The 17555-nt window shown below is 50.3% G+C and overlaps 1 protein-coding gene across 1 annotated transcript; it reads right to left on the bottom strand.

Moving 5' to 3' along the window:
- Window positions 1-2097: 2097 nt before the first annotated feature.
- On the bottom strand, window positions 2098-13538 carry LOC110332456 (angiotensin-converting enzyme-like protein Ace3). The gene is made up of 14 exons (XM_021213700.1): window positions 13451-13538; window positions 13218-13354; window positions 12674-12832; window positions 12314-12401; window positions 12051-12194; window positions 11380-11571; window positions 11205-11302; window positions 10887-11059; window positions 9542-9765; window positions 9249-9393; window positions 7651-7749; window positions 7351-7473; window positions 2920-3104; window positions 2098-2453 (listed from the first exon to the last, which is right to left on the bottom strand). The coding sequence occupies exons 1-14, from the start codon at window positions 13536-13538 to the stop codon at window positions 2098-2100; spliced, it is 2211 nt and encodes a 736-aa protein (XP_021069359.1).
- Window positions 13539-17555: the final 4017 nt, after the last annotated feature.

Here is a 17555-nt window from a genome sequence, read left to right as displayed (position 1 = left end):
ATGAACACACTTAGAAGAAGCAAATTGGGGTGGGGTCAAGTTTATTGAAAAAAAAAAAAAAAAAGGTTTTCTGAGAGGAGGAAAGAAGGGCCACAGTTCATTAAGCACCTTGGCGGACTTGGAACTTTGCAGAGGGTCCCAAGACCAATTTTGAGCCACATTTTAGTAGCAAGCATTCAAAGTGAAGCACGCACCTTCGGAAAAGGCCCAAGGGTGGTGTCGATGCAGAGGGGCTGAACTGGGCGATGGGAGGGGTGAGAATGCAAGAGAAAAAAATGACAAGTAGTACTCAGTGCTAGTTTGAACATCCAGATTTAATTGATGGGCAGCTGCGCTCTTAAGTCTGAGGTTCAGAAGGAAATTTGAAGACCTTTGAAGGGAATATTCTGGCAGAAATATAAACTTTACAAAGCAGATGGGGGAAGGGAGGTGGCCAAGGAGGCTCAGTGAGGTTTCTGCTGAAGTCCATGTGAGAGGCTTGGAGTCCTGGGCTGGATGTGCCCTCGCCACAATACCTGGTGGTGGGGGGGGGACCTTGGACACAGTGGTTGAGAGATGAGAGGGCTGCCAAGTGTGGTTTCCTGGGGGGCAGAGATGTCTTGGCTGTCCCTGAATGTGGGGAGCAGGTTGGCTGTGGAAGAGAAATGGGGACAGTATTTCCTATACAGTCAGCAGCATGGGCTTACGCAGTGAGACATTCATTTGCTTATTCATTCAAGCGTTTTTTCCCGGTCTCCACATTACACAGAGTCATCCCGACTCGCGTTGAGCCTTATGGACCTAACATCTAATAATGAGGACAAACGACGGCATTATAGCAATAAATACACGACAGGATAATACAGAGATATCAAACAATAGTGCTGTAGAAATCTGCTCCTGGAGTAGAAACTGTTTAGAGCTAGGAAGAACATGGGGAAGAGATCTAGAGACCCGGGCAGAGAGAGGGGTCAGGGAATCCCATCCTGTTAGCCTGTCTCCTCAACCTGTGACTTTATGTAGTATTCAGATCTCTAAGGAAAGCTGGTCTCATGTTTGAGCTACCTGGTGCCTCTTCCCGGTGGCTTCTGGTTATAATTTATTTCCCTTCAAGCCTTCCCTATTTCCTGTCATGGTACTGACTCCCGGGCTTCCCAGGAATTCAGCTTCCGCTTCTCTGAAAATATTGAGTATGGTATTCCCGTGGTCAGAAGGCAAGGCAGAAAGGGTTAAAAGAGTAGAGGCAGAGGCCCCTTCCCCCTTTCCCAAGATTATCCTTAGAATATCAGATTCCAGCAACCCTCCTCACGGCATCTTCTCCCCGTTCTCCCTTCCCCCACTGAGCCTGGAAAGGTGCTGTTTGCCCTGCGCTTGCTCTCCAGGGCAACGGGCCAGGCAGCAGGTGTGTGTGTGTGTTGAACAAGGCCATCTCCGGAGCAGAGTGACTAGAGATGAGCTTTGTTTAAATATTAAAGAAGTTGATCATTAATCACGCCTGGCTCAGTGCCCAGCCACCACTGTCTCCATTCGTGAGGGCCTGGGCTAGGGCGGGGAGAGCCATGGGGCAGTTTTGTGAGGTTACTTGCATTTCAGGTGGTCAAATAAAGAACCTTTTTGGGGCCTGGATTATGCAGACTGAAAGGGCACGATGGAGAATCATCAGCGTGTGGTAGGCTATAGAGAGAACACAGTGCTCAGGAACTGGGCATCAGCAGTTCGTCAAGGAATGTCTGGTCCTACTGAAGGACAGCTTATAAGTGGATGGCGGTGAGTCCTTTTTTTCTAGAGATTCCTTGGAACCTGGAGCCCTAGACAAGCCCCATAGCTAAACTCCTGAACAAAACAAGGCTGTGTGAAGGGTTAGTTCTCATGTGGCCGGGTGTGAAGGCAGCTTCAAAGGGACACAGACGCTGACTCGATAAAGCCGTCGTTTCTGAGCCACTGTAGGGTTGGTCCGGAACCCAGGACACTCATGGATCACACAAGATCAGTCACCGCCTCACCACACGGTCATGGCTGAGCACTACGCCTGCAGCCCATATCCTCCCTAGCCTGTCTGTCTCAGACATCCCTCTACCCTATCCCCCAGTCTCTCACCCATCTCCACGATGGCTCCCCTCAGCTCTGCCCTTCATTTTTCATCCATGGAGGCTTCTCGGTGTTTTGCATGGTGTTCTGCGTGACTATCCGAATGAGCAGGCCAATACAACACAGCATAAGGATGAAGCAGAGGCCCAGCAGAAGCCACTGTTTCCGGGCTGCCTGATGGGGTTCCATGGCTATGCCCAGGAAGTAAGAGTAGGGCACAGTGTCTTTGTTCAGTGACTGTTTTTCCAAGTAGTGCAGCCTGAAGCCCAGCGCCAGGATGAGGACCAACATGACAAAACCCATGCTCAGCAACACCCACTGCCCCAGGTATGCCTGCTCAGGCTCTGTCTCCGTGCCCAGAAACGATACTTTGCTTGTGATTTTTTCTGTGGGGAAAAAAAAAATCGTCTTATAGAGTAAGAAAGCCTGAGGGAAGTGGCCCTTGAGTCCCCTGTGGCAGCCAGGAAGGACATGATAGCCACCATCTTCTCTCTCAGCCTCAGACCACAGGTGAGGGGACTGTCCTGCAGTGAGGGGGCAGAGAAAGCAGAAGGAAGAGAAGATGTATGTGGGTCGGGTGACCTAACTCACAGAGCCCAGTCTGGAGGCTCCTACCCTCTGTCAAAGCTTGGCAGCCTTGCTGGATGGTGTGCAAGGAGGCCATTGAGTAGGAAGTAAGAGTGGACTTTGGAACTGGGTGAGGTTGTTCTGGGCTTGGTATGGATGGGGGTCACCCAACTCTACTGTCTGGCTTAAGCCAGACTACAAACTGACTAGAGCTTAGTATCGACCCAGAGCAGGATAGGGCAGGGCCTAGATCTGCATTAGAACTAAGGCCAGGGTTTGTCCAACCTTCAAAAGAACAGCTGAAGTCTGGCCAGCCAAGGGTGTCCCCTTGCTTCACGTTTTCAGTCACCAGCCAGTTCATCAGTGGCTTGAAGTAGGTCATGAGGGCCTTGGCGGATATATTGGACTCTCCAGTCACCACCTGGAGGACCTCCTGCCAGGGCCGGCTGGAGCCCAACTTCAGGAGATCCCTAGGGAAGTAGAGTCGTCTGTGAGGCCATGTGAGAATGTCAGCAGGTGTTGCTGCTACCCCCCCCCCCCCCGAGTAAACACAACTATAATTCCTAACTTCGCCATCCAGGACCCCAGAGCTCTCAGCACAGTAGATTCCAGCACTCATGCTGAAGCAAGATTCACCTGGGTGTGGCTATCAGCTCTATCCTTAAGCAAGATTCACCTGGGTGTGGCTATCAGCTCTATCCTTGAGATGCCTTGGACCAATAACTCATCTAAGTGTCATCTCCGTAAGCGGAGGCAACTGTGCAGGGTTGCTACCATGCTGTGAAGCAATAAATACCGACTGTTGCTGCTGATTGGTGTCAGCTATTACTGCGGGCATCCTTATTCTCAATTCAAACGGGCAGCCATTTGGAGCCTCTGCTCACGCTGATGTATTCGAGGCAGCAACAGCCCTTCAGTCCTTCTTGGCCACATAGGGAAGGATTGAGAGAATTCAAGTGCTGTGAGCATAGGGTTCCCTGTGTAACACCTGCATGCTGTACAAATATCAGCTGTCTTGAGGCACACCCAGGGCTTGGTGGCAGATGGCAGGCTCACTGCGTTCACCATGGCGGGTGCAGAGGGTGCTAAAGGCAGAGCTCCAGGTTCTACCCTGGCCTTGACAAACAATAGCACTGGGCAGATGTTGACATTTCTCAACCTGTTATCCCAGGGTCTGATCAGGAAAGGGGCGGGAGCTGGAAGCTTAGAGGTCACTGTATAGGGGTACACAGGTTCAAATCCTTGCAATGCTACTTAGAGAACATATGACCTTAGACGGTCAAACTCTCTCAACCTGAGTCTTCTCATCAGTAACACGAGCTCTCACGAATGTCTGTCCAGCACCGTAGTGAGTATCACGTCACAAGGTGGTGAAGGAATTTGTAACTTGCAGGATTTGTTCATGCTACTTGATAAACGACTGGAGGCAGATGGGGGAACTGAAGGCCAATAGATACTTGGCAGAAACCATGAGACACATTTGCCTAGCATGTGTAAGGTTCGGGGTTTGAGTTCCCCAGAATTTCAAGAAAAGAAACAAAGGAAGACAGGAAAAAGAAAAGAAATCACCGAGGAGAAAATCTGTTAAGATTTAGTTATAGATAATAAAGGCAAAGAGTCATCAAGAGCCAGGCAGTGGTGGTGCACGCCTTTAATCCCAGCACTTGGGAGGCAGAGGCATCAGAGGCAGGCTGATTTCTGCATTCGAGGCCAGCCTGGTCTACAAGGTGAGTTCCAGGACAGCCAGGGCTACACAGAGAAACCCTGTCTCAAAAACAAACAAACAAACAAACAAATAAAAGTCATCAAGAGTGAAATAAATAAAAATAAGAGTCACAATTTCCAAATGATTTGACATTTTTTTCAGATGCTGGATCCTAGGTAGAGGCAAAAAAACCTAGTATAGACCAGGGTCTCGCTGTGTAGACCAGGCTCACTTTGAACTCATGGTCCTCTTGTCATGACCTTCTAGGTGCTAGGATTATAAACTTGTCCCACCACACACAGTTGGGAGAATAGCTTTGACTTCTGAGAATCTGACCGTGAAGAAACAGCTCCACAGGCTGTTTGCCTGTGTGAAGAGAGCCCAGCTACACACAGCTAATAAAGGGCTGTAGTGCCGCCGGTTGCTGGACACTGCCTCAGTCTCCAAATTGGCAACACGATCCACAGATGGGGATCCACAGATCCCCATCATGGCTAGGGGACTTTAAGAAACCATCCAAGGTCCACTTTGACTGTATATTCCCATCAGAACCAGCCCAGCACTTGCGTGGAGGAGGATGGGCCCAGAGAGCAAATGCACAAGAAAGCTACCCTCGGAAGAAGATCGGGAAAGCCTCCCCCTTTCTTCTGCTTCATCCCTGTCCCCATGAACCTGGGGACTTCAGCTGCTTTACCTCCTCAACATCCAACTACCTTCCCCACACCTGAGCCCACAAGTATCTCCATGTCCTGCCTTCAGGGCACTGGGACGTGGGTCTCAGGCTCCTTACGCTTGGCCATTTTGTGAATTTCCTCTTTTACAAAGTGAGACCTTTCTCCCATCTGGATGTTATGCAGCTGTCAAGGTGGGCCTGGGAGCACCTGTCTCCTGCTCCTTCGCCCCCAGAATTCCTTACTTCCCTTCCTCCTCCTCCTTCTCCTGGGCTCCACTCTGTTGCCATTTAATCCTCTCCCAAACCTTGTGACAATCCCTTTCTTAAAAGGCTCTCCTCTGCCCACTACCCAGTGAATGGTGTACAAGATGCTCAGCCTGGAATTTCTGGTCCTTTTGGACCAGGGGGGTAGACAGTGAAGGGATGTGGGGGCTGATGAACAATGTCATGTGCTTTGGGGTTGAGTCAGAGTCCTGTGTACGCTGGGTAGGGTAAGAGAAGGAAGTAGAGAGAATGACTGATGTCAAGTATCCCTCCAAGCAAGAGGCATAAAGGAGAGTTAGACATGAGCTCCTGGGGAGGAAACACATGTCATTTTCTTCTGTGTCTGCTTTTGGGGACAGACATTTCTCTTTGGTTCCCTGCTGGACTTCCTAACTCTCTTCACATTCAGCAAAGTTTCTTCTGTTCAGTCTTCTTTTTAGTAGTTTAGGGTTCGTTTATTTCATAGTCTATTGCCCTCTGCTGGACGGACACAGGAAGACTGATCAGCCGTGTTCTAAGTAAATGCTAAGTGAACAATGCAAGCAGCAGAGGTTGAGTGAAGAGCCCACATGTTTGTGTGTGTATACAACCATATTCGTACATCCATATCCCTATGTATGAAGGAAGGAAGAATTGACAGGGGGTGGTGGTGATGGTGGCGATGATGCTCATATTATTGGACCTCTCAAAGCCCAGAGGACCAAACCTTCTGCTCCATCTGGTGGTTGCAGATGGTTAAAGGTCATGGAGGAGCCATAGATAACCTCATTACATATGTAAAGGAAGCCAGGCAGAGTGACACATACCTGTAATCCCAGCACTCTAGGGGCAGGTGTGGGAGGGTCTCAAGTTTGAGGCTAGCCTGGGCTACAAGACCCTATCTCAAAAAACCAGAAGTACAACTAATAGTCTAAAATGCATGCAGGGGATACTAAGTCAGGAATCACTAACTCAAGGCAAGGCAGAAACAATACTCATTGAACAATTAAAGACACAGACCCAAATCAATAGCAGTCAAGAGGACAAAGATCCGGCCACTGGGCAGATGCCCCAACTCAGTGGTGGGAGAGCTGGCCTTGGAACCAGAAGACCTGATGTGATCTCACCAGGGCCTGCATCCCTGGACTGATGGAGGTGACACTCCTCCCCCCCTTTTCAGAAGCTTCTTCTCTGTCACTGCCCAGAGAATGGTGTCCAAGCTTGGAATTCAGGGTCTGCTCAGACCAGGAGTATAGCTGATGAAGCAGGGGACAAATGAGCCATCTCTGGATGACAACTGTTTTGCAATCGGTTCTGAGTTCATAGCATGAATTTCTTACTTGCTAAACGAATGACACACGATCAAGTCACTTCTCAGACCTTCAGTTTGATCACTTGTAAAAAAGCCAATGACAACTTTCTACCCTACAAAGTTAAGAGCTACCAGTGCGGAACATGGATAAAGAACTCAAGAGTCCAGCCAGCAGGGAAAATGCTCTGCATGTCCAGTTCCTGTCCTCTACCTACTCCTCCAAGTTGGCAAAACCTAGGACCACAACAACAGACCTGGAAAGGGACAGGCTAAACATCAAGTGTATCAGAAAAGACTGGAAGGTCAAAGTGGACCATAGGCTGGCCAGAAGTGTGTCAAGAGGCTGCAATAAAAGTAACTTCAGTTGCCTGGGAGCCAAGCTGAGCACTTCAGCGAGGAGTCGGGAAAGGTAAACGACCCAAGGTGCCTCAAACACAGCCAGACACTCACAAGGATAGAATAAGGGGGCTCTGGTGACTGAGTCAGAAGGCAGAGGCAGGACACCAGCCCTGGCTTTCCACAAGAGACAAGTAGATTTACTGTATATGTGGATGCCTGTGTGTTCCAAGTGTCTCTGTTCATAGCAGGCTACACGAGAGAAAGCAGGCTTGTGTTAACGGAGTAGAGCGAGGTCTTCCGTGAGAAGGCTCCTGCACCAGAATGTCAGCTCAGTGTGGTTGCTCAGGGGAGTGGCACTTTGGGGTTGAGGGGAGTCCTCAAGCCAGGACTCCCTGTGAGGGAGATAGTAGGAGCTGAAAGAAACTGGGGGATTTGTGCACTCACCCCAGGATCTTCCCTGCAACCTTGGAGTTATAGTTATCACACCGGTGCAGAGGGCCCACGTGGCCGGAGGCCGCGCATAGTGCTTCATGAAGTTGAAACTGCAGTACTAGACCGAGAAAGTATCTGTGTAGAGGAAGGAGAAGGTGGGCTTCGGAGAGGAAGCCTGGTATAGGAAGCTCAGAGCTTCTTGGGCACTGAGTGGCCATAAGTTTCCATCTTTGCACTCTCTGGAGCTCCTCCACCCAGTTCCAGTGTCTCCCAGATCCCAGCCAGCTCTGTCAACAGGGCCCAGACCTTTACCGGATATAGGGCACATTAGCAGGGATGTGGAACTTGGCACCCGGGTCAAAATCATCGTCTGACCGAGGGACAGGTGGGCACAGGCCTTGGTACTTTAACCTGGTGGGAGAGAGAGACAGGGTCTTGGCCATGTGTCCTGGAAGATCCTCAGAGCCTTGTTTGAAGCCCATGTGTGTTCAGTCCGGGCCTGGCTTGCAGAGGCCATTCAGTGCATTTTCGTGGACTAGATAAGTCAGAACATGCAGAATCAGGAATCAGAAAGTTTAATTACAGTGGTTAACAGTGAGCATGTCGACTGTTAACACGGGCCTGATCTCCGTGGAGATGCCATCAAGAGACCAAGTAAGGCCAGAGCCTCGCTCACATCCATGCTAGTGATGAGATCTGGCTATAAAATAGGAAACAGGTAGTTAATCTAAATCGTGCTAAGGAAAAAAAAAAAAACCAAAAACAAAGCAGAAAGTGGGTGTGGTGGTACACACCTTAGATTCCAGCACTTGGGAGGTGAGTTCAAGGCCAGTCTGATCTACAGAGTGAGTTCAGGATAGCCAGGGCTGGGCAGAGAAACCCTGTCTCAAACAAAACAAAACAAAACAAAACAAAACAAAACAAAACAAAACAAAACAACTAGAGAATCACAGAGCCAAGAGAAGAGGGGTCAGACTGCCACAACTCAGTGTGAATGCCTGCTAGAACCCCCCCCCCCGGTCACGTGACCTCTAAGCACATTGAGCCAATGCAGCCTATAGGGCAGACACAAAGTCTAAATGATCACAGGAGCCTGGTGTAGGCCACCCTGTGTCCAGAAACCTTGAACTTGACAGTGTGGTGCCTGATGGACGTGGAGAAGCCTAGGTAATGGGCATGCATTGTCCAATCGACTGACCTGCTTGACAACCGCTGGGCTTTTCTGTAGATGCTTAGGTTCCCGCAGGCATGTATGTGTTTTGGGATAATAACCTGCCTCTCCCCCATGGAAAGTCTTTCCAGCAGACAAAGTTCTCAGTCCTCTGTCATCCCTTTTGCTGGCTTTCCATGGAGGGAGCAGACAGCAGGGACCTGCTTCTTGATCATCATTATAGCATAGGCTTTTGCTTTTTTGGTTTTTTTTTGGGGGGGGGTTCACCTTTTTGGAGACAGAATCTCATGTGGTCCAGGCTGACCTCCAGCTGGCTATGTAGCCAACAAGCTGCTGGCCATGCCTGCAAGACTCTGTCCTCAGGCCTCCTGACCGTCCTGTGTCCACTTTCCAGGTGTTAGGATTACAGGTAGGTATGTACCACCACACTCAGTTACTGCTCTGTTCTTGGAGAGGCCTAGTTGATTTCATGGTGTGAGATTCCTGGCCACCCACACAGCAGATAAAAGTCACTGCCAGGATCCCTATTTCACAGATGAGACAGAATCCTAGGAAGTTAAGAGATCTGCTCACCGCTGCCACCAGATTCAGAACCAGGCCTTATGGCCACCTGTGCTGGCTCTATGCACTTTAATCTGTATGTCTTTCCTTGGTGACAGCAAACAGCACACATCGCCTGGTTTCCTCAGGTTCCCAGGACATCAACACTTCACTCTTACCGGGCAGCCATCTTCCCCACCTGAAGTTCCACCACTCCTGGTTGTAGGCAATCTTCGAAATAGTGCCATCAAAGACCTTCCAACGAAACTTGTCTATCAGGTAGCTGAAGGGGATGAAGGCAATCTTCTCTAGGGCAATGCCTAACAGGAAGTTGACCTCCTCCTCTGGGGATGAGGTCAGGGCCATCAGGAAGCAGCTTCTTGGTTCTCCCTTTCTTCAGCCTTGCCCTGAGGGCTTTAGCCCCCCTCAGCCCCAGCTGAAGCCCCAGGCTCAGGCCACCCTCCTGTGCACCCCCCCCCCATCTCCCATCACCTGAATCCTGGTGAGGTTGGCTGAGCAGACCTCTGGCGAGCAGGTACTTGTGGGAAGAGACTGAGAGGGCGATCACCGACCCCACAGCCTCTTCAAAGGCTGGGCTGGCACCTTCTTGGTAGATTACAGAGAGGTTCTGGTACTGCAAGAAGTACTGGATATGGCCCATCTGGTGGAAGACGGAGAGCAGGTCTTCTAAGGTCACCTCGGTGCACTTCTTTACCCTAGAGTTAAAGGGTAGGGGTCAAGGAGCATGGGGATGCCCTGGGGACATTCTTCATTCAAACTTCATTAAGGTATTGTAAGGCTTTGACAAGACAAAAGAAATCATTAAAACCCTAGGTTGATGAAATAGATTCTATTGCTGGTGAAGGGTAAAAGTTGATTACGCCCCAGTAGCTTAGAACCATTTGTATAGTTTGAATACTCTTGGAATTTGTGTTTGTGCAGGTCCTGGTTGTTGTGTGAACTCATGCATTTGCCGATTGCTGTAGCTTTTTGCCAAGAATTTGTGGGCTTTGGTTGCTAGGCTACAGGTGAAAAACTTCCCTGGCAACCTGCTCCTTCGCAGGACTCCAACCCCTCACCCCTCCCATACCCATTCTTTGTAAATCACCTCGAATTAGGAAGTTAAAACTTGTCAAAAAAAAAAAACAAAAAACAAAAACTTGGCCGGGCGTGATGGCGCATGCCTTTAATCCCAGCACTCGGGAGGCAGAGGCAGGTGGATTTCTGAGTTCGAGGCCAACCTGGTCTACAGAGTGAGAGTTCCAGGACAGCCAGGCTACACAGAGAAACCCTGTCTCAGAAAACCAAAAGAAAAAAAAACTTGTCAGATTGATGGCCCAAGGCCATGTGATTTGGAAATCCCCTATTCCCTCCTCTCGTCTTCCCCCTTGAGGGTCCATAAAAAGAAGGGTCCCTCTCCCCTTCGGGGTGGACTCTACCCCCTGTGTGGGATACGAGTTGTCCCCAGAGCTCTGGAATAAAGCCTCGTGTGTGTGTTTTGCATCAAGAACAGTCTCTTGTGAGTTCTTGGGGGGTCTGTGCCATCCCGAGACTAGAGCAAGGATCTCCCCATTTTCGGGGGTCCTACAGTATTAGGGCCATCAAGCCAGAGACCAGAAGGGCCTTGGCTACCATCTTTCCTGACTCTAGACCCTGTGCCCACCCCATGACCATATCCTCTACTTTCCACACCCACCTTCTCTTCCGTGCTTCTGAATCTCACCCCACTTCCCCCACCCCTGCTCTCCCCGGCTTACTCCTTACTATATGACCAGAGGGAAACCAGAAGAGGGGTAAGAAAAGGATGCTGGATGAAGACCATGCTGTCTGTAGACACCTGAAGTCATTGAACTTGTAGAAGTTCCAGGATGAGGTGTGGCACTCCACTTCCCGCCCATCAGCTGGCTTCTCCATCATAGACTTTATCCAGAAAGCAGGCGGGGCGGGTAGCAAGCCCATAGAGGTAAAGAATAAGTTAGCCTCTTTAAACATTTTCTCAGGCCTCCAATGCTGTGAGAGAGAAAATAAAATAAAATAAAATAAAATAAAATAAAATAAAATAAAAGAGGTTCTGTGGTTCTGTTGCCCATTGGCCTAGGGGCATTGTGGGACAGAGGAATGGAGGAGGGGCGACATCCAGGGGCTCAGCACAGACCTGGATCTTCATGATCTCTGTGATGTCCTCCGGGGCTTTAGTCGGATAAGGCAGGACCAGGTCTAGGATATTGTTCCAGGACTGAGCCCACATGTTCCCTGGAAAGGGGGTGAATGAGCTAAGAGGAAGGGTGACTTTCCCTCTGTCCCCACTCAGCCACTAATCTGTCCCTTACCCAGGAGGTGGGCAGGGATGGGCCCCCTCAGGTCAATGAGCTCAGGCCCGTAGTAGCGGTACAGGGAGCGGCGCACATAGGCATGGAGGTTCAGGTAGAGAGGCTGCAGCTCCTGATAGAGCTGCTCCAGGTCTTCCTCCAGCGTATCAGACTCATACTTGGATCGCCATAAAGCCCCCATGTCTTCGTATCCTAGGACAGGAGGAGAGACTTATTAGTGTTCACCGTGACACCCAGTATCCAACGGCCCGGCAGGGAGGAGACCCAGAAACACTCCAAGGAAGCATCGCCACCTCCCTGCTCCGCAGGAGTCCATGGTGTGAACACAACCTCCCAAGGCATTGCCCACCCTACAGTGCATGCTCCTGACCGTGTCTCGCAAGGTCCTGTCCTTCCCTACTGCCATGTCCCAAACCCCAAATCACCCAAAGCCCCGTGGTTGTGTGGGTTTCTTTCTGGCCCCCTAAGACCCTGCTTTCCTCCCGTTGTGCCGCAGAGTCTGGGCGGATACTTCCTTGCAGGCTCTATGTCTGTTCGCAGGGCCCAGTTACAGGGCTCATGGACCCCGAGCATCGTCCATATTGATTCTGCTGCTGCCTGAGTCCTCTGCAGATTCAGCTTCATTCTTTTCCTGGGCATCGACCCAAGAACGTTATGTCCAGCCCGCTTACCGTTATATTGGGCAGCCTTGTTGCTGAGATGTACGTAGTCCTCGAAGACAGGGCGGAGTTGCCGACCAATGGCATCCCGCCAGCCCTGCCAGGCCCACAGCAGCTCCTTCTGGTCCCTGGAGGTGGCCATGATTTCTTGGAGGTCTGTGCCCAGAGAGGAGCCACATGGCAGCCCGTACTCACCTACCTGCACTCTCACCCACCCTAGGTGCCCCTTCACCAACAAGGGGGCACGGACGAGGTCAGGAGCAGGGTTTGCTCACCAGGCTCCAGGGGCAAGCAGGGACCCTCATCCAGGCACACCTCAGCTCGGTTATATGCTGTCTCCATGTAGGTCAGAAGTCTGTTGTACTGGGGGTGGGGTGGGGGTGGGGTATGGGCAGGTATCACCCAGGGTAGGCCCACATTCTTGTACCCACTCCCAACACTAGCCCCACCAGCCAGAAAAGGTAGGCCTGGCTAAAGCACCCCCTCTCCTCTATAGGAAGTTCTGGTGCCAACCCACCAATACCAGCTCCTGCCCAATACACTCTGGTTCCAAGTCTGACCTGGCCCACCCTCCTCTGGGGTGCAGGAGTGTATGTGCCTGGGAGGCCTGGGAGGCCTGGGGCTCTGTCTGTCACCTCTAGGAGATCCTCCGTGGGCAAGGCCGACTTGTCTATGTTCTGCAGCTTCCTCAGCATGCGCTTCACATCCTGGTCCAGGAAATGGTCTATCCTAAACATGCGAGCCCTGGTGCTGAAGTACAGCATGAACTGGGACCTGTCTGCCTCCTTCTGCAGCTGGAAAGAAGGCCGTCACTTTGCTCATGGCAGGTTGGGGGGGGGAGGACGCAGTATGGGTCCCATGCTGACTTCTGAGGTCGCAGCCCCAAAGCCCACTTTAAAAGTCCAGAGTCATTGAAGATTTGCTAAGAGGGATGGGGTGCCTGTGTCCCTAAGAGGGGGAGGTAAAGCTCTCAAGGGCCAAGAATCCAGAAAGTCTTGTGTAGAGAAAAGTCAAGGTCACTGAGACCCCTGGAACTCGCAGCCCACCTTGACATATGTTTTGGGTGTCCTTCTTTCCATACACTCTGGACACAGGGCAGGAACTATGACCCCCAATCTCCAGGATCCCTAAAAAGAGCAAGGACAGGGAGGGAGGGCCTTGGGGGAAATGGTACCACACCATGTTCTTTTGATTTCTCCTGGTGATGTTGGTGACGTAGTTCCAGGTGGCTTCCATAAACTCGTTCAGCACGACCCGGGCTGTTTGCTCATAAAACTGCAGGAACAACTTCGCCTGAGCCTCGCTGTAGAAATCATCTGCAGGGGAGGGAGACCGTGTGGGCCTGAGGGAAGGGGCGGGCCCCTCCACAGTCCTCATATTTGGTCCTATGCTCCTACAGGTCCCAGCCATACCTAAGCTTGGCTCTCCCACAGTCCTGAGCCATGGCAAGAGCTGCCCGTGAGAGAGGAGCACAAGGAGCAAGGTCCAAGGCAAGTCCATCTTGTTCCCATGACCAAGAGAACAGCAGAGCTGGCACAGGCAATGGCCAATCACGAGTCAGCTCCATATTTGTGACATCAGGGGCCGAAGGGTCTTCCATGGAATGTTAGAACTAGAAAGATTGCCACCCAGCTAGCTGCTTCTTTGACTGCCTCCAGTAGGCAGGTGATGAAACATCTGGGGTCCAGAAGAGTCAAGTCATGTGACCCGGTTCCATGGCTAGCTAGTGGAAGAGTGAGGAGGAGAGCCTGACTTTTATTCTATTTGGTCATTTTTTCCCTGGGGTTGGAGGAACCTTCGGACTTTTGCTAGGGACAGATGAGGCCTCTCCCCTCCCGGGCTGGGATCTCTTAAGTGGGGTGTTGGTTGGAGAAATAGATGCATGGATGGATGGATGGATGGATGGACAGACAGAAGTTATACTTTCGGATCTTTAGACTCTGAAAACCTATTAGAACTCCCAGGTTCTTCTGACTTGACATCTTAGGCCCATATTGTTGGCCTTTTTTCTTTTTTTCTCAGGAGACATGCGATCAACTCCAGGGCTCCCTTCCTCCCCTTTCCCTCATACCTGCTTCAGTAGGAGCCATCAGGGCTCTTATGGGCTGTGAAGAAGTATGGCTAGCACCCTGCATTCAGGGTCCATGTCCCCAAGTCCATGTCCCCAAGTCCATGTCCCCAAGTATCTGAGACTGGTTTCCAAACCAATCACAAGACTGTGGCATTCCCTGCTAGCTCTTGGTAACTCCCAAGCACTCCGTTGCATAGAACTTGGAAGAGCAACCCAGTCTGGGCACTCTTGGATTTCCTCCTCAGACTCACTTTCCTGTGTCTACCCCGGGTCTCCTCTACCCTCAGCCTGGGACCACTCACCTTTGCGCTCACACTAGGACCACTGAGACTAACCACATAACCTCACCCCCAAGTGTTATTCATTGTTGTCAAAACATATTAAACTCCATGGAAGTCCAAGGAAAGAGGACTGGGCTGATGGAAACTTACAGAGATGCCCTTCTTGCTTCAAGCATAGACTTGTTGATAGAACAGGATTTGGGGGCAGCAGGCACAATGGTGCATGGCAAGCCCCATGTCTAAAGGGAGCGTAAGGTTTGGCGTTGTTGAGGGTCTTGCTCTGAAGCCTAAGGCTGGTTGGTCTGGAACGAAGTATGTTCCTGCCTTAATCTTGTGAATTCTAGAATCAAAGGCACGTGTCACCATGCCCAGCAAATGCAAAATGCAGAGCTGATCTAGAAGACAAGAAAAGGGACTCCTAAGATAGTAGATGGGAAAAACAAAACAAAACAAAGCAGCACTGAGCAGCTAAGTAGGGCCTAGAGCCCTGTGATCACAGGGGAGGTCACAGTGCCTCTGCCACAAAGCGCTGGTACCTGGGTCCCAGCAGCCCGTCACTTCCTACAGTACAGATATGACCCCTTCTGTAAAGCCTGAACCAGAAGGCTTAATTTCTTTTTCCTGTCTACTTTCTTCCCTGTCTTAACCCCTTCCTTTCTAGGCTGTGTCTCCTGGAACCCAAGCTGGCTTGGACCTGTAAAGCTGAGGGTAATCTTGAACTCCCAATTCCTTCTTCTAGCTCCCTAGTTCTGCAGGCATGTGCCTTTACTTTTGGTTTCTGTGGTGCTGGGGATCCCATCCACTCGACGGAGCCACAGCCACAATACACGGCACAGCTCATAAATGTGAATCTTCGCCGGGCGTGGTGGCGCACGCCTTTAATCCCAGCACTCGGGAGGCAGAGGCAGGAGGATTTCTGAGTTCGAGGCCAGCCTGGTCTACAAAGTGAGTCCCAGGACAGCCAGGACTATACAGAGAAACCCTGTCTTGAAAAAAAACAAAAAACAAACAAACAAAAAAAATAAATGTGAATCTTCTCAAGTAGAAGGAAATCTAAAGTCAGGTGTGGTTACAGTAACCTGCCCCCCAGGGGACGTTTCCAGGCTCTGCCCCGAGGGGACTTTCACTTTGATCAACACCCCATTTTCAGATGGAGACAAGCAGAGGGGCTTGCTTATAGACACACGGAAAATAACGGAAGCCAGACTCAACCAGATGCTCTGGTTCCAGAGCCTGTGCCCCAATGACAGAGACAGTGAACAGAACAGATGGCAATGAGGAAAGACGTTGTCCTCAGACCTCTCCCGTGTGTGCTGTAGTGAGCCACCCCCAATAATCAAATGCAATTTAAAACAAAACCCGTGGACGAGCCATGAAGAATGTGTGCTGTCAGGTGGCCAGGTGTGGTCGCTCACACCTGGAATTCCAGTACTGGAGACACTGAGGCAAGAGGATCACTATTCTTTCTCTTTCTCTGCCAACTTGCAGGTAGACTCCATCTTCCTTTCTCACCCTGAGAATGTTTATATATAAAATCTCCCTGGTACTCAGGAGGCTGAAGTAAGAACCTGAGGTCAGCCTGGATCACATAGCAACACCTCTGTCTCATTAAATCCAAAACAACTGTAATGCTTCAAAAAGTGGAGTGGGGAGGGCAAGGAGGACTAGGATGACAACTCCATTGGAAAAGTGCTTGCTGAGCAATCACGAGGACCTGGGTTCAAATCCCCAGTACCCGTGTGAAAGCTGGGCATGGCTGTGCAGATCCAGACTTAACAGAAGCAGTGACAGTTGGATCCCTGGGGCCAGTAGTCTAGTGAAATTGACAAACCCCTGGTTCTGTGAGAAACTTTGTCTCAAAAAATAAAGTGGAGGGCTGGTGAAATGGCTGGGTGAATAAAGGTGTTGCCAAGACCGACAGGTCCCACCCAATATAAGGAAGGACCCAACTCCTGTAAGCTGTCCTCCAACCTCCAGAAGTGCTTCATGGTACCTGCATGTGTACATGCCCCAAACAACTGAAATAAGGGCTGGCAAGAGGGCACACTGGGGTAAACTCTTGGTGTGCAAACCTGACAGCCTGAGTTCCATCCGCGGAACCATGCTAGGAACCGAGAACAGACTTCTATAAGTTGTCCTCTGACCTCTACACAGGGCACTAGCTAGCTAGCGCTCTCTCTCTCTCTCTCTCTCTCTCTCTCTCTCTCTTCTCTCTCTCTCTCACACACACACACACACAGCAGATAAGAGTTTGCCATGGTAACCACATGGTGAAATCCTTTGCCCTCAGCCTGAAGCTTGGTCCTTGGGGTGGTGGCTGGTGACCTCATTGCCCATAGCCCTGTGAGGCAGCCTGAACCTCAGTCATTTATAAAAATAGAAAAGGAGGTTATGTGACAATGACCTTTGTCTTGCAAATTGCAAAAGGGAAGGGGGTGGAGTGGGGGAACTAAAGTCTGTGGTTATATGCCTTGGAACAATCCAGAGGGTGTGTTTATACGTTTCATTGTCTTGCTGAATTGTAAACTTCCACCCTCTTGTAAACCCAAAAGTCCTCGACTCCATGTCCCTGCACATCACATACAGGGAGTGAGTGAGCGAGAGACAGAGAGAAACAGAGGCAGAGAGATAGAGACAATTTGGGGTGAGGAACCTAACAGGTGGGACCCACCTGGAAGGCAAGATTCTGCCCCAGAAATCTGACCACTTGCCATTTGGCCAAGAACTAGGTTTAGCAATCAAATATTTAAAAAAAATAAATGCATTTATGATAAAGGGGGAAAAGATACATAGAATATAGTGGTACCTCATTTATAGCATATATAGAGAAAAATAAAAAAAATTAAAATAAAAAGTCTGAACGATACCAAAGCTCCAACAGTGCTTATATTTCTTAATGTTGCTACCATGGGCTTTTTATTCAGAATTTCCAAATTTACTACATAAATATGTAGATAAAAAGTTACTTCAAGTGGCACCCCCAAAATCCAAGTAGGCCTTCCAAAGGATGGCTGAGGCTGAGGGATGTGTTCCGGGATGAGGAGGTGGGCTGTAGCAGTGAACCCACCGTGTGGTCACCGACTAATGCTCTCTCCCGTGGGCAGAGCCTACGTGGCTCCGTCAGGGAACCCAGACTGTCCACTTATAAACGGGCGGGGGCTTCAG

This window comes from Mus pahari, chromosome 14 (genome assembly GCF_900095145.1).
Source record: "Mus pahari chromosome 14, PAHARI_EIJ_v1.1, whole genome shotgun sequence".
Classification (NCBI taxonomy): domain Eukaryota; kingdom Metazoa; phylum Chordata; class Mammalia; order Rodentia; family Muridae; genus Mus; species Mus pahari.
The sequence above is the reverse complement of the archived record's forward strand: the minus strand, read 5'-3'. Positions and strand labels throughout refer to the sequence as shown.

What these genes read in the sequence shown, in the direction of transcription:
- LOC110332456 (XM_021213700.1), bottom strand. Translation starts at nt 13,538, where the DNA reads ATGGACTTGCCTTGGACCTTGCTCCTTGTGCTCCTCTCTCACGGGCAG. An exon ending in TACAAGTTCAATGACTTCAG is followed by an intron (nt 9,766 to 10,886) that starts GTGTCTACAGAC and finishes CTTTAACTCTAG; the next exon opens with GGTAAAGAAGTGCACCGAGG. An exon ending in CCAACCTCACCAGGATTCAG is followed by an intron (nt 9,394 to 9,541) that starts GTGATGGGAGAT and finishes CCTCATCCCCAG; the next exon opens with AGGAGGAGGTCAACTTCCTG.